This window comes from Pleurodeles waltl, chromosome 6, assembly GCF_031143425.1.
Source record: "Pleurodeles waltl isolate 20211129_DDA chromosome 6, aPleWal1.hap1.20221129, whole genome shotgun sequence".
Classification (NCBI taxonomy): domain Eukaryota; kingdom Metazoa; phylum Chordata; class Amphibia; order Caudata; family Salamandridae; genus Pleurodeles; species Pleurodeles waltl.
Window position 1 is genome coordinate 656,835,245 of NC_090445.1, and position 14,888 is coordinate 656,850,132.

Sequence of the window (14,888 nt, forward strand, 5' to 3'; positions counted from 1 at the left end):
ACAGAAAGTATCATGCCAACTTTAAAGGATGGGCAAATATTTTAAACAGTTACCTCGATCCCAAGCACGCCCAGGCCCACAGCTCCTGTGAGGTTGACATACTTCTGTAAACTTTTGGCAATTGCTGGGAAGCAGCCCTGACAGGGTAGAAAAACAGAAAAATCAAGCCTTTGTAATATTGACAGCTCACTTTTAGAACAGAGACCCACAAAGGAGCAACGAGAGTGGGGCATTGTGATGGGATATTTTAATTGTTATCATCAAACTTCATCATAATTGTCTTAAACCACATAAACTAGATTAGAATGAATTAGTGTTATTTACAGCATCTAAAAATAATTAATTTCAATTAACTCCATGAACTTTGTCAAATTCACCAATGACAATACCAACACACACATTTTGCTGATTGTTGTTCTGCATCTCAGCATATAATAGGGACCAGGCTAATCTCCACACTGTGAAAATAAAACAAACATTGGCACAGCCAAAAGGGCTCGTTAACCAAGAACTCTTTGGCTTTGCCAATGTGTTTTAGCCATGTTGTAAACCAACATGTCTGCTGTTCAGCATGTTAAAAATTTGTGACATCGAGGAGAGTGGTGTGGAGTGTCATAAAATAGAATGGTGTAGAGTGGAGTATCGTGGTGTAGACTGGAGTAGAGTGGAGTTGAGTGGGGTGGTGTTGAGTGGAGTATAGTGGAGTAGACTGGAGGAGAGTGGAGTTGAGTGAAGTGGTGTTGACTGGAGGGGCATACAGTGGAGTAGAGTGTTGTACAGTGGAATTGTACAGAGAAAAATAAACTGAAGTAGAGCAACGTAGAGTGTTGTAGAGAGGAACAGAGTGGCGTAGAGTGGCACAGAGTCAAGTGGCATGGAGTGGCAGAGAGTGGAGTGGCCGAGAGTGTCATAGAGTGGAGGGGCGTAGAGTGGTTGGCAGAGAGTGGAGGGGCTTAGAGTAGAGGGGCGAGGATAGAGTGGAGTCAGTGTTCTAGAGTAGAGGGGTATAGAGTAGCCTAAAGCGGCATAAAGTAGAGTAGCGTGTTGTAGAGTGGAGGGTTGTAGATTGGGGTATCACAGAGTGTCATAGTTTGGAGTTGAGTGTCGTAGAGTGGAATGGTGTAGAATCAAGTGGCATTTAATGGTGAGGCGTAGAGTGGACTGGGATAGAGTGGAGAGGTATAGAGTTGAGTGTTGTGGGGTTTCATAGAGTGGAGTGTTGTAGAACGGTGTGGTATAGCATGGAGTGGTGTTGCATACAGTGGAGTAAAGTGTCACAGAATTAAGTAAAGTGTTAGAGAGGGCAGTAGAGTAGAGTGTTGTAGAGTCGAGTATAGTGGCATAGAGTGGAGTAGAGTGGTGTAGAGAGAAGTAGAGTTGAGTGGCGAGGAGGGGCATGGAATGGAGCTACATAGAGTGTTGTGTAGTGTCATAGAGTGACATGGAATGTCATAGAGTGGCGTAAAGTGGAGTAGAGTAGAGTGGAGTGGAATCAAGAGGAGTAGAGAGCCATAACGTGGAGTGGTGTAGAGTGTTGTGGAGTGTCATAGACTGGCCTGGATTGTTGTAGTGTGCAATAGAGTGGCATAGAGTGGAGGGTTGGAGCTTGTAGCGGCATAGAGTGGTGGGGCATAGAGTAAAAGTGTTGTAGAGTGGGGGTGTAGAGTGTCATAGAGTGGAATAGAGTGGCATAGTGTGGAATGTCATGGAGTGGATTGTCACAGACTCAGTGGTCCATTTGCACTCTGAACCTGTTAGCTTTTCATTGTCTTGTTGCATAACAAAAAATGTTTTGTTTGTGTGTTAAACCCTATAAAAATTGTATTACTTACCCTCTTTGCAGCCTCTGTCTTGCTCTCTTTATCCTCTGCTCCCCTTTTCCTCTCTGATCCTGCTCTGCCCCCTGAAGCTCCCTCCTTTTTAGGTGTTATGCTTCTCTTTGCTCTGCTTTCCTTCTTTGCAGCCTCTGTCTTACTCTGTTTCCTGCCCACACTCTCTATCCCCTTATTCTCCACTCATAGGGCCCTGCTGGCTCCCTGAGCCTGCCTAACAGCCAATGGCTGTGCACTCCTTGTACCTGATTAGAGTTGTAGTTTAGCATTTTGGCTTTAAACTGTGCTTCTGCTGATTTTTAAAAGTGACACTGTAAAGTTTTGTGGTTTTTGTGCAATTCTGCTCACCTTTAGCAAAACTTTACTGCTTAAAAAGCCTGTTTCTCACCTATCCCTCTGCAGTTCCCCTCTTTCTATCTGCTCTTCAGACACAATTTGTGGATTAGACAGTAGCACAAATCTCTTCTCTTCCTAGGGTGTTTCATCCCGAGCGCCAAGGCTAAGGGAGAACAGGACAAAAGCATTGCCTATTTGGGCCAGTTCGGGCCGGCCTAGGGCCAGAAATGGTGCCTTTTTTCCAACTAATAACCACCATCATGACCCATCTACATCATTAAACAGACACAACTAGTCTCAGCAAAGGCACAATACGCATTCACATCAAACTCAATCCACAATTCAGTCTCTCAGCAAACACTACAAAACTGTACAAAACCCATCTATATACCCTTCTACACCCACAACCACTCAATGGCATCTTTACTCTAACACAAAACACTACTCTGCCCTTTACCACTATCAAACACACACATCAACACAAGGCAAAAACACATTACACATAATTTAATTCCCTTCAAACACATCCCCATTTCATTAAAAAACAGCTCCACCCTCTACTTACTCACAATAGACCCCATTCTAGCACCATCAACCCTACACTCAACCTTCTCTCATATCATCTTTCATCAACACTCCCTCCTCATTTTTACCAAAAACACACTACCAAACACTCCTTCCACTTCACTCCACCACATATGCTACCTCTTCATGCTACCAAATCAACTACAAACACTTATAACCCCTGTTCATCTCCCCTCACACATCACATACACTCTGCTCCAATACACAGCACCATCTAATTTTCTTGTTAACATACTCTTCCCACCACTACTGAACAGCTAAATCCTACACACAGTCACTGCACCCATATCACATATGAGTGCGCCACAAGAAACAAACATAACACATACACAAATTCTTACTACATTCTATTGCAAAATACAAAACCAACTCCCTCCCTCATGCCCACACAAATAATGCACATCCTAAACCAACTTGGTGCACTCTTTTTGAAACATTTACAACACCAAACACAAACTCTTCTAATACACATACTCTTCCACTCGCCTTTCAACTGTTACACAGTTTAGTGCTTTAAAACAAGATCCATGTACTCCACCACCATCCCTCACACATACACTTTCCGCTCCCAATTTACAAAATTGACATAAGCAACACACCACTGTTGACAACTATGCTTGTCCTTGTCAATTACACAATAGGGCTATACCAAAAAAGCAACTCCACACCTCACCACCTCACTCTTAACCACAAACCCCACCATCTGCCACACACAGACCAAACAAAATGCCTTCTAAGCATGTTGATATAGAAAAACACTATAGATATTCCAATGCAGTTAACAACATCACCAATAGTCCAACTACTACAAGCCTAAAGGATAGCACTCACTCTTCCAAAAACAAATTCAGACCACCATCAAAATTCAATCTCTAGTCTGAACTGCCTATTAGTAAATGCAAGATCACTTTCTAAAAACAAGCACCACATCTACGAACTACTCACAGACACACAACCTGACTTGATCTTCATATGCGAATCATGGTAACAGTATTGCACAAAGCTGTTCCTCCAGGTTATCAACCTCCCACACATAATCACATAGGTAACAAAAAACGGACTATGGGGGTTATTCTAACTTTGGAGGAGTGTTAATCCATCCCAAAAGTGACGGAAAAGTGACGGATATACCATCAGCCGTATTACGAGTTCCATAGGATATAATGGACTCGTAATACGGCTGGTGGTAAATCCGTCACTTTTCCGTCACTTTTGGGACGGATTAACACCTCCTAGAATAACCCCCTATATGTTATATTCAACTAAATAAAACATCTTACTGATCTCACCAAAGCTGGGGACATTTCGATACAAGGTTGTGAGTCCCTCATCACCCAATGCAACACAAAAACCAACTTTCTTCGGTAATGTCTTCTTTCTTTATGGACCATCACCTACCAATGGAACATTCCCAGACATATTTCTAGACACAGTCTCAAACCTTCTGACACTATACTCCAACCTATGTATCCTTGGTAATCTAAACATAAGGTTTGATAAAGCTAATATCGCCCATCCCAGAACTATCATTACTAACCTGGATTCACTGAACCTAAATCAGCTCATCTCCAAACCCACACACATCGCGGGACACATCCTAGATGTTATCTTTGCCAATCCAGAACTGTTCACTTTCTAAAGAATTATTCTAATCATGTGGTCAGACCACCATGCCCACTTACCATGGCTATTGGGAGGAGATTATAACACTGTATTGGAAATCACCTTAGACAGGTCCCATCCGCCACAACCTCCCCTTCCCAGCTGCAGGTCGATCGTCTCCACGCTTGGACCCACCACTGCCCACTGACAGATGCCTGTCACTCTTGCAAACCTGGACTCCATCTGTATTCCTTTTAATCCTCCCCCATCACTTTTATATCTGATTGGATCACTTCTTTTGCTCTTCCCCCACTCTTGCCTTTAATTCACTCTGATTATTTGTGACGGATAGTCTCTGACCTGATGCACACACCCTGGATATACGGTGGTCACCCCTTCACCCAACAGTCCCCACATGATGCTTACCACAAGACTGTTTAGAAGATGCTGTCTTCAGGACAGAACAGAATGATCATATTATCCATTATTTTGCTGAGAATTGGAAAATGGCCTCCACTTGTGTGCTAAAATGGAACGCCTTTAAGGTAGTGATGAGAGGTGTTTGCATCCCAAAAAATGTGGGGTCTTTTGGTACTCTAGAAACTGACATAACATGCACTGAAAACAGGCTTGCTGCCTTGAGCTAAGCCTCAGACACTGACCCAACACTTCTCCATCACCTGACACAGACCAAAACTGGCTATGTGGCCCTCTTGGAGGATTTGCGTCGTTATGAGGTGACAAGGCCAGCAAACTCCTCGCATGACTTGTCTGACAGGACTCTACTACACCCCCCATTACCGAACTAACAGACCCCACATGAACCTCATTTCATCTCCCCGCGAGCATATGACAGACATTACTACTATTACTCCTCCATATACAGTGCCTCACCGACATCCCCCCGCAGAACCTCATTGAGACTTTTCTCCTTAACATTCTCCTCTCTTTCATTCCGGCGACCGATAGGGACATGCTGGATGCGGTAATCACTGCAACGGATGTGAATCAGGCAATTTGAGACCTCACACGGAACAAAACACCAGGCCTAGACCCTGCGCACTTGGGTTCCTACAGGCCGGTCACCATTCTTGATGTGGATTATGAAAAACTAGGTAAAATCCTTGCAGACAGATACACTCAAATCCTTCTGTCCCTCATCCATGCGGACCAAAATTACTTTGTGAAGGGTGCAGCACCTTGCAAAATATACGCTATTTCATATATAGGACCAGGTAAAGGGCCGCTTCCAAAAGGCAACGTGCCTTATCCTGGACTTAGAAAAGGCCTTTGACACCCTGACATGGCCCTGTCGTTTTGCTGTCCTCACCCACATAGGGTTAGGACCAAAGCTCCTATCTTACATCCAATTGCTATAGTCTAAACCCATCTCCAGTGTCCGAGTGGGTTGTCCCAACTTGACCCCTGTCATGGTCAGACATGACACCCAACAAGGGTGCCCGTGCTTTCCACTCTTATTCACCCTGGGGGTGGAGCCCCTTGCCATTCGTCTATGCAGTGAGGGCCATGACTGGGGCATCCCACTAGAGGACAAGACACACACAGTATCACTGTATGCAGAGTACATACTCATATACTTACGGGATCTATCAGTGAATCTTACACCCCTTCACACCACCCTAGTTGACTTTGCAGCAGTCACTTGCCTTTGCATCAACTTGACAAAGTCAGCTGTACATCCATTATGCCCAGATCAGCCACAGCTTAATCTGTGCTTGTGCGATATCCAATTAGGCTGACACATGCACACAACCTGATACCTGGAAGTTTAATTAAACTACACCATGGTGGAGTTTACAACTGTCACTGGCCTTCGCATTAGTTGGACAAAGTCAGCTGTATATCAGTTATGCCCAGATCAGCCACCCCTTAATCTGCGCTTAAGCTGGTGAAAGCACATGACCCGATACCTGGGAGTTTATTTATATAATACCCCTGCAGTGGAGTGACATAGAGTATCATAGAGTGGAGTTTCACAGACTCAGTGGTCCATTTGCACTCTGAACCTGTTAGCTTTTCATTGTCCCACAGTAATCAACGAGGGTAACCACTGTAAGGCTGGGATTTGGACACAAGTGCAATTCTGATGGTCACTCCCCTTGGCTCCCACGGGCAAAACAGAGTTGTCAAAGATGGTCATTCTACCCTGCATCCTTCACTACTTGGCAAACCTACCCGTTGTCCCTACACAATCCTTTTCTAAAGAATTGGACACCATCTTGTCCAACCTAATTTGGGGCTTTACGAGACAATGAGTGGCTCTCCACAAGTTGCAACTACCGACTGATCAGGGAGGTCCGAGCACCCCGTCCTTTGAAGCTTATTGTTTAGCCTCACCACTTCAATGGGTATCTCGGGGGATGGCAAATCAATACCTTGGGGAGGCTTCCACTGACCAGGAACCTATCCAAGTATCAACACTTTTAGGTCTCCTCCTTCTGAAGATCCTACTCCTCTCGCCCGGGCCTTTACAGGTCTCTGTAGCGTGGTCTTGTATGCCCTGCATACCCTGCCTCACCTGTAACACCCCAACATTTGCTCCAAATCTTACCCTGGTCAGATTACCCTGTCATCAACAGTTTTATTCCGCTGCGACCCTACGTGTAAAGAAAGCACATTCCTTAACCATGGTCGGAGACCTCTTCTCCAAGGGGCGATTCCTCTTCTTCACACAGCTAGCTGAAGATTCCTGGCTCCCACCTGGCCAGTTTCTCCTACACCAACAACTCGAACACATCTGTTGTACACTCTGGAACACTGATGGGGAGGAATCCCCCCACCCACCTAGTAATCTAATCTATCCTTACCATGGGCACCGGCCGACAACTCATCACATGGCTTTATAGAGCCATAAGTGACTTTACACTCACTTCCTTGCTGCCCCTCCACCTAAAGTAGGAAGATGATTTTGGGAGAGAATTACACAATAAGGAGTGGGGCAGGGCACTTAATTTCCACAAAACTGTTTTTCCGCAACTCTCATTAAAAAATATCCTATTTTATATACTCCATAGAGCATATTTCACCCCAGCACAATTGAACTGCCTCTTCCCCACTTCCCAAGTGAGTTGCCCCTACTTTCACATCCCAGACACTGATCTCAAACATATGCTCTGGTCCTGCATCACCCTCCACAGCTATTGGCACTCTGTACATTTCACCCTACAGATCGTCACGGAGCTCACTAACTTACACATGGGAGGCATGCCCCATCAGAAACTTTAGGTCTTCAAACAGCAGGGGACTTGTGCCTACTTCGCTTCATTAGCCCCCCTCCTGGCCAAGCACACCCTCACATTGCACTGGTGGTCCCCTTCTGCACCTCCCATCACTGCATGGCACCGAGCAGTATGGAAGTGGTGCGCGGCTGATGAAGATGCTCTTCAATATGAAGAGGTGAGACATCTACGCAGATGTCCAATTTCCCCCCATTGGGCCACTTTGTTGGCTCACTTCCTCAAAGAGATCAATGAAGGCACTCTCCACCCCTCATTGCATTCACCCCACATATCCACTTCTCTGGCACACTTTCCTGTATCCCAAACTTCTGTTGTCACCCCTATCCTCATTAGTTCCTCTCTAGCCACAACATCCCACTCTCGACACCTCCTGCCCCTCTCCAGTCCCGCCACCGATGCCTGACAATATAGTTAAGAACCCTTGCACCTGTCATACTCCACCCACCCATCCCTCACTTTCCCATTTCTGTCTCTAATCTTCCTTGGCCCTCCTGCCCAAGTAGATGTGACCCTTTATAGTAATTGTTCCACTGTTACACCACAATGCCCTGCATCCTCTGGACGCCATCATGTATACATCTGGTCCTATTGTAATTTGCATTGAGATCTTGCCTTGTCTACTTGCAGTCATTTTTCCTCTTTCTTTTGCATTACAACCTGTGTGTATTCATGTTTTTTTATATATTCAAATTCAATATATATCTTTTTTTTAAATGTAAGACAACCATGTGGTAACTTTTAAACACAAGACATCACAACTCTCCAAGCCTAAGGCCACCTTACCCTTAAGCAAATATAGATCTTGTAAGAAATGGAATTTTGATCAAAAAGAACTCAACTTTTTGAAATCACTGAAAACTTGGCTTTTTCAAGACAGGCCTGCCATATCCCCTTTACGATTCTGTGCCACACTATCAGCGCTGGGATGCCTGTGGGTAGCTATGCTCTATGTAAGTGTTGGATAGAATAGAATAAAATAGATTTATGGGCCAGGCTGGGGGACAGAGGCGAAGAAATGAAGCACTATGTCAACTCAATATTGTAGCACAAGAACAAAATGATGTTTCTGATTACTTTTAAATTAGAGAAAATTAAAATGAAAACTTTCCGTAATGATGAACTCTTCATTCTAATTTTCCCCCATTTCAAAGTGTCCAAGCGGAAGGCCTTTTGCTCCCAGTGGCCAGTACACACTGTGCCATATTTATAACTGAAAAATAGTTATTTTTTCAAATGGGAGAAATTTAAAGTGAAGAATGTTTTTTCTATAAAACATGAGGGGACTGATTTAGAGTTTGATGGATGGTTACTCCATCACAAACGTGACAGATATCCTGTCCACCGTATCATGACTCCCATAGGATATAAAGGGATCCTAATATGGCGGATGGGTTATTCGTCACATTTGTGACAGAGTACCCCCATCTGCCAAACTCTAAATCAGGCCCTAGGTCTTAATGTCTTTCTCCACTTTCACATAAGCTAATTAGGTCTTAATGTTTTATGAAGCACGACACAATTCTTCAGTTAATATTTTTCCCATTTAAACAAATGTATCTTTCTGTTATAATTATGGCACCATGTCTATAGGCCACTGGGAGCAAGATGCTTCGTGTTTGTAAAAGTGACACTTGGAAAGGGGAGAAATTTTAAATGATGAGTTTTATTGAATTCAAGTAAACAAAGATAACACTTTTATTTTTTCAACACAGTGCTATATTTATAAGTGAAAAATACAGCCATTGTTTTAAGTGGTAAAAGTTTAAGGTGCAGAAAAATGTTCTATATTCTGAACACTGCAGAACTTTTTTCTGTACATTAAATTTCTACCATTTGTGTTATACATGTAACTGTGAGACATCTGGAGAAAGGTATGTCCTGTGCCACAAGTACATACAATTTAGCATCCCAGTCACCCCTGCACATATATACCATTCATACGCACAAATGTTCATACATCCCCAAAGACAAGGTTCTAAATGACACACATGGAAGCCCGGTAATAGTGCCACTACTCAAAATATGTTGTTCAAACCATAGTATCTGACTCTATGGACATTATAATCTCCTTACACTTATGCTTAACATATTTATATGTTAAGCATAAGTGTAAGGAGATTATATATTTTAACAATAAGTAATGTGTACATTTGTATGTTTGTTGAGCATAAATATAAGAAAGAATGTTTATTTTTATTCATAAGTAATATATGCATTTGCATAAAGAAATGCACATGTCTGAATACATACATATAATTAGGGTATACATCAGTGGTTTCCAACCTTTTCTCTAATGAGAGCTACTTCAGTGAAAATCATTGTGAGCTACTGAAGGCTAAGCAACATGCATATTGTTACCAGACTCTCCCATGCCCATCTTAATTGACATTAAGCCTAATGTCCATAGAGCCAGATACTATGGTTTGAACAACATATTTTGACTAGAGGCACTATTACAGGGCTTCCATGTGTGTCAGTTAGAACCTTGTCTTTGGGGATGTATGAACATTTGTGCATATGAATGAATAGATAGATAGATAGATAGATAGATAGATAGATAGATAGATAGATAGATAGATAGATAGATAGATAGATAGATAGATAGATAGATAGATAGATAGATAGATAGATAGGTAATTACATAAATAATATATAATTATTTGACTACATGCTTTTGAATGTCTCTTTGTTATGATCACACATATCACAACATAGAAGCATGATTAGGAAAGTAGGGGTAAATGTTAACTAATCAATTTACAGTAATCCTTACTAGAGGAACGAAATATAAATAAATAAATACATTTAAAACATACAAAAATAAACATACATATGTATATGTATTTATTACACATTATCATTATTTCCATATATAAGAGGAGCAATACATTAATAAAATATAAGGTTATGAGTGTATGCTTATGTATTTAATTCCATATAATACCACATCCTACAAAATGTGTAAATATGAATAGATGATTATATTTATAAGTACTTCACTATTAAAATGTAGGGGACAAATATAGATTAAAAAAAGAAAAAAGGAAAAGAATTATAAAAAAGAAAAAAATATTTTACAGCAATAATGGAAAGCTTGAGTTTGTAAATTTCTTTCCATGCATCTACATTTGAGACTTTAGTCAATTTAATATCTCCTGATTAGTTTGCATATGCCTATCATGTTAAAATCTGTATGTATGCATATGATTTATTATGTGCTGTTATAGATCTACAAATGTATCTATTTTCCTCCCACTTCAGAGAAAAAACAACTATTCTCCAACAACCTCTCCAAACCACTACTCTATGATGCATCCTATTCCTCTTTCAAAATATCCCCTACCTCTACTATCTGACTCATCCCAAGCGTCTTTTATAACTATGAACTCCCCCAGTCTTCCCTACTCTATCCATCCTTTCTCCTAGCCACCCAACTAGCAGGGGTACGTGTCTACCACTCCCAATAACTATTTATATTTCCCTCTACTAACCCACCAAGCATCCACCTTGGATTCCAGATTAGCGTGCTACTCACTGAAAAATGCTTAAGTGCCTTATCAGGGGTAATAAGCACTATATAAATACACTTACAATTATAATAAAGTGGAGTGTCATTGAGGGGTGTGGCTTAGAGATGAGTGGAGTCATACAGTGGAGTGGCTTAGAGTGGAGTGGTGTGGAATGGAGTAGAGTGGCCTAAAGTTAAAGGCATAGGGTGATGGAGAGTGGTGTACAGTGTCATAGAGTTGAGTGGCATAGAGTGTAGTAGAGTCTGGTTGAGTTAAGTGGTGTAGAGTGACATAGAGTGGAGTGGAGTCGAGTGGAGTAGAGCGTCATACAGTGGAGTGATGTAGAATGGATGAAGTAGAGTGGAGTGTCATAGAGTGCGTAGTGCAGAGTGGAGTAATGTGTCCTGGAATGGAGTGGAGTAGCGTAGAGTGGAGTGGAGTAGAACAGAGTGGAGTTTGGTGGCAAAGAATGCATTAAAGTGTCGGAGTGGAATGCATAGCATAGAGTGCCATAGAGTGGAGTAAAGTGGTGTGGAATGTAGTAGAGTGGTGTAGAGTGGCATAGAGTGTGGTAGTGTGGAGTGTCATAGAGTAGAGTGGTGCAGACTGTCCCAGAGTGGAGTGTTGTAAAGTGTTGCAGCAGATCATAGAGTGGATTGGCTTAGAGTGTCATAGAGTAGAGTTTCATAGAGCAGCACAGAGGTACACACAGTGACATAAAGTGGAGTGGCGTTGAGTCCAGAGTGAGTGGTTCTCATGATGCTTGTTTTTAATTTTGTGGTGATGATCTTCCAGGTGGACAGGGTACTTCCGTGTGGTGGGCTGTTGTAGATGATTCATATTTTGTCACTGAAGAGGGGGTGATGTTGTTTGAGGAGATGGCGGGTGAGATAACGTCTTTGATGATTATGAAGATCTCCTTGTTGCTGTTGGCACTGTTCGTTATGCATTTGGCTATAGCCTTTTTTTGTTTTCCCTGATCTGGCACGAGTATTGTCTTTGGGTGGCTTTTAGGGTAACATTTGTTGGTCACTTTTGGGCTGGTTCGCCATTTCCTCTCTAATTGTTTGCAGTGATGTTTGGTTGCTCAGAATTCATCTGGGTACCTGTTGACCTGCTTTCTTGCCTTTTTGTGGTGGCTATGATTGAGGGGTGCCAAGGAGTTGGTACAGCCAGATAACCAATTGTTGATTTGGTCTGCAGCTTTAAGAATGTCCCCAAGACGTCTTTAGCAACCAGACAGTTGTGCTGTCTTGTAGCCCTTGACCTAAAAAGAGTTCATAGGATGGTTTACCTCTAACGGAAAGCAGATCTCCCTCAATGGAGCCCAATAAAGGCTCAATTCATCAACATAGATTTGCAAGTAATGTGGGACTCTACCTCCCAGACACCCAGCCACAGCTTAAAAACATACAGGTTGTCATAATTTAACACATGCTATAAAACACACATTGTAAGAGTTAGAGCCTCCAGCCAGCTAGACTTAGCACTCAGCAATGACCTAATCATAGCAAGTGGTGTTTATTTTCGGAGGCCAAGTCGATTGGGGCACTCCAAACCTTCTAATTTATCAATGGAGTCGAGCAATTGGGAGTTATACAGAAACCCCAAGACGAAGGGTCCATTGTGTAGCTTTGCAAGGTAAGTATGCAGAATTGATCATAAGGAACCCCAAGAAACCAAAAGATTAAAAAGCATTACACATGATATATATGAAGGTTTTTTTCAGTGCCAATCAGGGGCATATTTCACTTGCGGGTCAAAACACATTCCCAAATATTTCCGTACAGAAACCTTTTTTTAATTCAAATAGCATGAAAAGTAGCAGGAACACCTGAAAGAATTAACCCCGAACAGACAGCTTTTGAGTTTCATGATTAATTTTAAGCAATTGACTCAAGAGTAAAAGTGTAAAACATCCAATGAAAGCTGAAGACCGATTATGATGCAATCGCAAATAAATAAATCAACATTGCAATAGTGCAGGTGTATACACCCAATTTTGAAGAAAATGTATGCTCTTCTCTAATGCATAGATTTAAACTACATAAATATCAATTTTAAAAATGTGGTGAAAATTCCGACCCATATCGAGCATCAGATTTAATTGAAATCATGGGGCACACGGAGGAAGCTCTTGCTAACTCAGCTCAGGTATTTAAATGCAGTTGCAGCTCAGCTAGGATTGCTGCCAGAGTGTTCGGCAATCTCAACATTTGCATTTTCCGGAGGCCACTAACAAGCTGGGAATGTGCCATCACATTTTGTTGTCATGGACATTCCCATGTAAATCCATTATTACAATGAATCCTAAATTGTTTACAACTAGGACCCAATTTTTAGAACAACAAACTTTCATGACTCATCTAGCTTTAGAACATGGGACAGAGGCGGGTTCTGTGTCATGCAATACAGAGTGAAACCGTGGGAGCTTATGGCTGTTGATGCAGTGCATAGCCCTCAAGACCAAGTAAGTGAAACCAAGGGAAAGTATATCTTATACTCAAAACCCAGTATGAGAGACACCACTATGCCGAGGAACCCAGTCCTTAAAAAGGTTTAGAGACAATAGAAAGATGCCAGAGTTGCCTGCCTAATAAAAGGAATGCAGCTTACCTAATGCTTTTGCTCACACTAATAATGCCTTGTTTGTGCGCAAAAGCTCTCATTAAAGCTGAACAGTCCTAACAGTACGGTCACGGGTATATACTATGGCCAGAACATCAAACTCAATGCACTGTTTAAAAGGCGGATAAAAACGGATTCTGGACACCGATAGGAGTGTGAATAAAGAGTGGGAATAATTTCCCAAGGGTGTAACAGAAGAGCCAAACAGGGCGCATCTCCATGTTGCGGGTGCTCTTTTGCATGTCTCAGCATTCATAAATGGGAGTAGGTGCACTGGGTGTGGCAGACACGTCATTGAACCGTTGTCCGCCATCTTCACTGGGTTATGTGCCGCACGAAAACTGAGCCCTGAGCACTGGGGCAGGGGCTGGGCATCTTGCAAAGTGTGCGCCTCTGGTCACATCTATATGAAAGGTGGGCAGTTCTATAAGAGACTGGGCAGAGATGTCCGACCATATGCAAATATGGCAGGCATAAAAAGGAACCACCTTGGGAAACGCAGTGGAGTCTGTGTCGAAATAATGTTTAAAGTGGAAATAAATAAATCGGGCATTCAGAATGAGAGTTTAAAAGGACCACTGCTCAAGGGTTAACAAAGAACAAATATAAATCAATATAGCGTATTATAATATACATATCAAAGGATATCTTACTTTTAGATATAGTCCAAAACCACGGCATATAAAACAAAAATAAATGCATAAAAAGATTGGTTTAACCTTAGGAAGACAATGTACATGATGCCACCCAAACTAGTTTTGGGTTCTAATTAATGCCCATAAGTCATCATGCTCATTCAGACTTTGTGTATGTGTCTGACATTTTTCAATATATTGAGATTCAGTTCTTAGCAAAAGGGATTATAGAGAGCCGCCTCCTGTGTCTATGTGTGCAATGAATAGGAGTGCCCACTTGATCTCATTTTCAGAGGGATTAGCTGCATTAAAATGTTGTACTAACGATTCTCCAGGTGTTTTGCAGCGTATCTGTGACCTAGGTTGAACAATCCTGTTCTTAAATGGTTGAGTGGTTTGCCCTATGTATAGTTTACCACAGGGACACCGGATGCATTATACAACATTATTGGTATTGCAGTTGGAAAATGTCCGTTGTATGTGTCTCCTGCCATTGATGGA

At 42.1% G+C, this 14,888-nt stretch overlaps 1 protein-coding gene across 1 annotated transcript in view; it reads right to left on the reverse strand.

Annotated features, from left to right (window-relative positions):
* Positions 1-14,888, reverse strand: part of LOC138302014 (tetraspanin-18-like) — a 162,612-nt gene that overhangs the window by 63,719 nt on the left and 84,005 nt on the right. Inside the window, exon 6 of the mRNA XM_069242436.1 lies at positions 54-137. Coding sequence (XP_069098537.1) covers positions 54-137 — 84 coding nt within the window. The remainder of the gene's footprint in view (positions 1-53; positions 138-14,888) is intronic.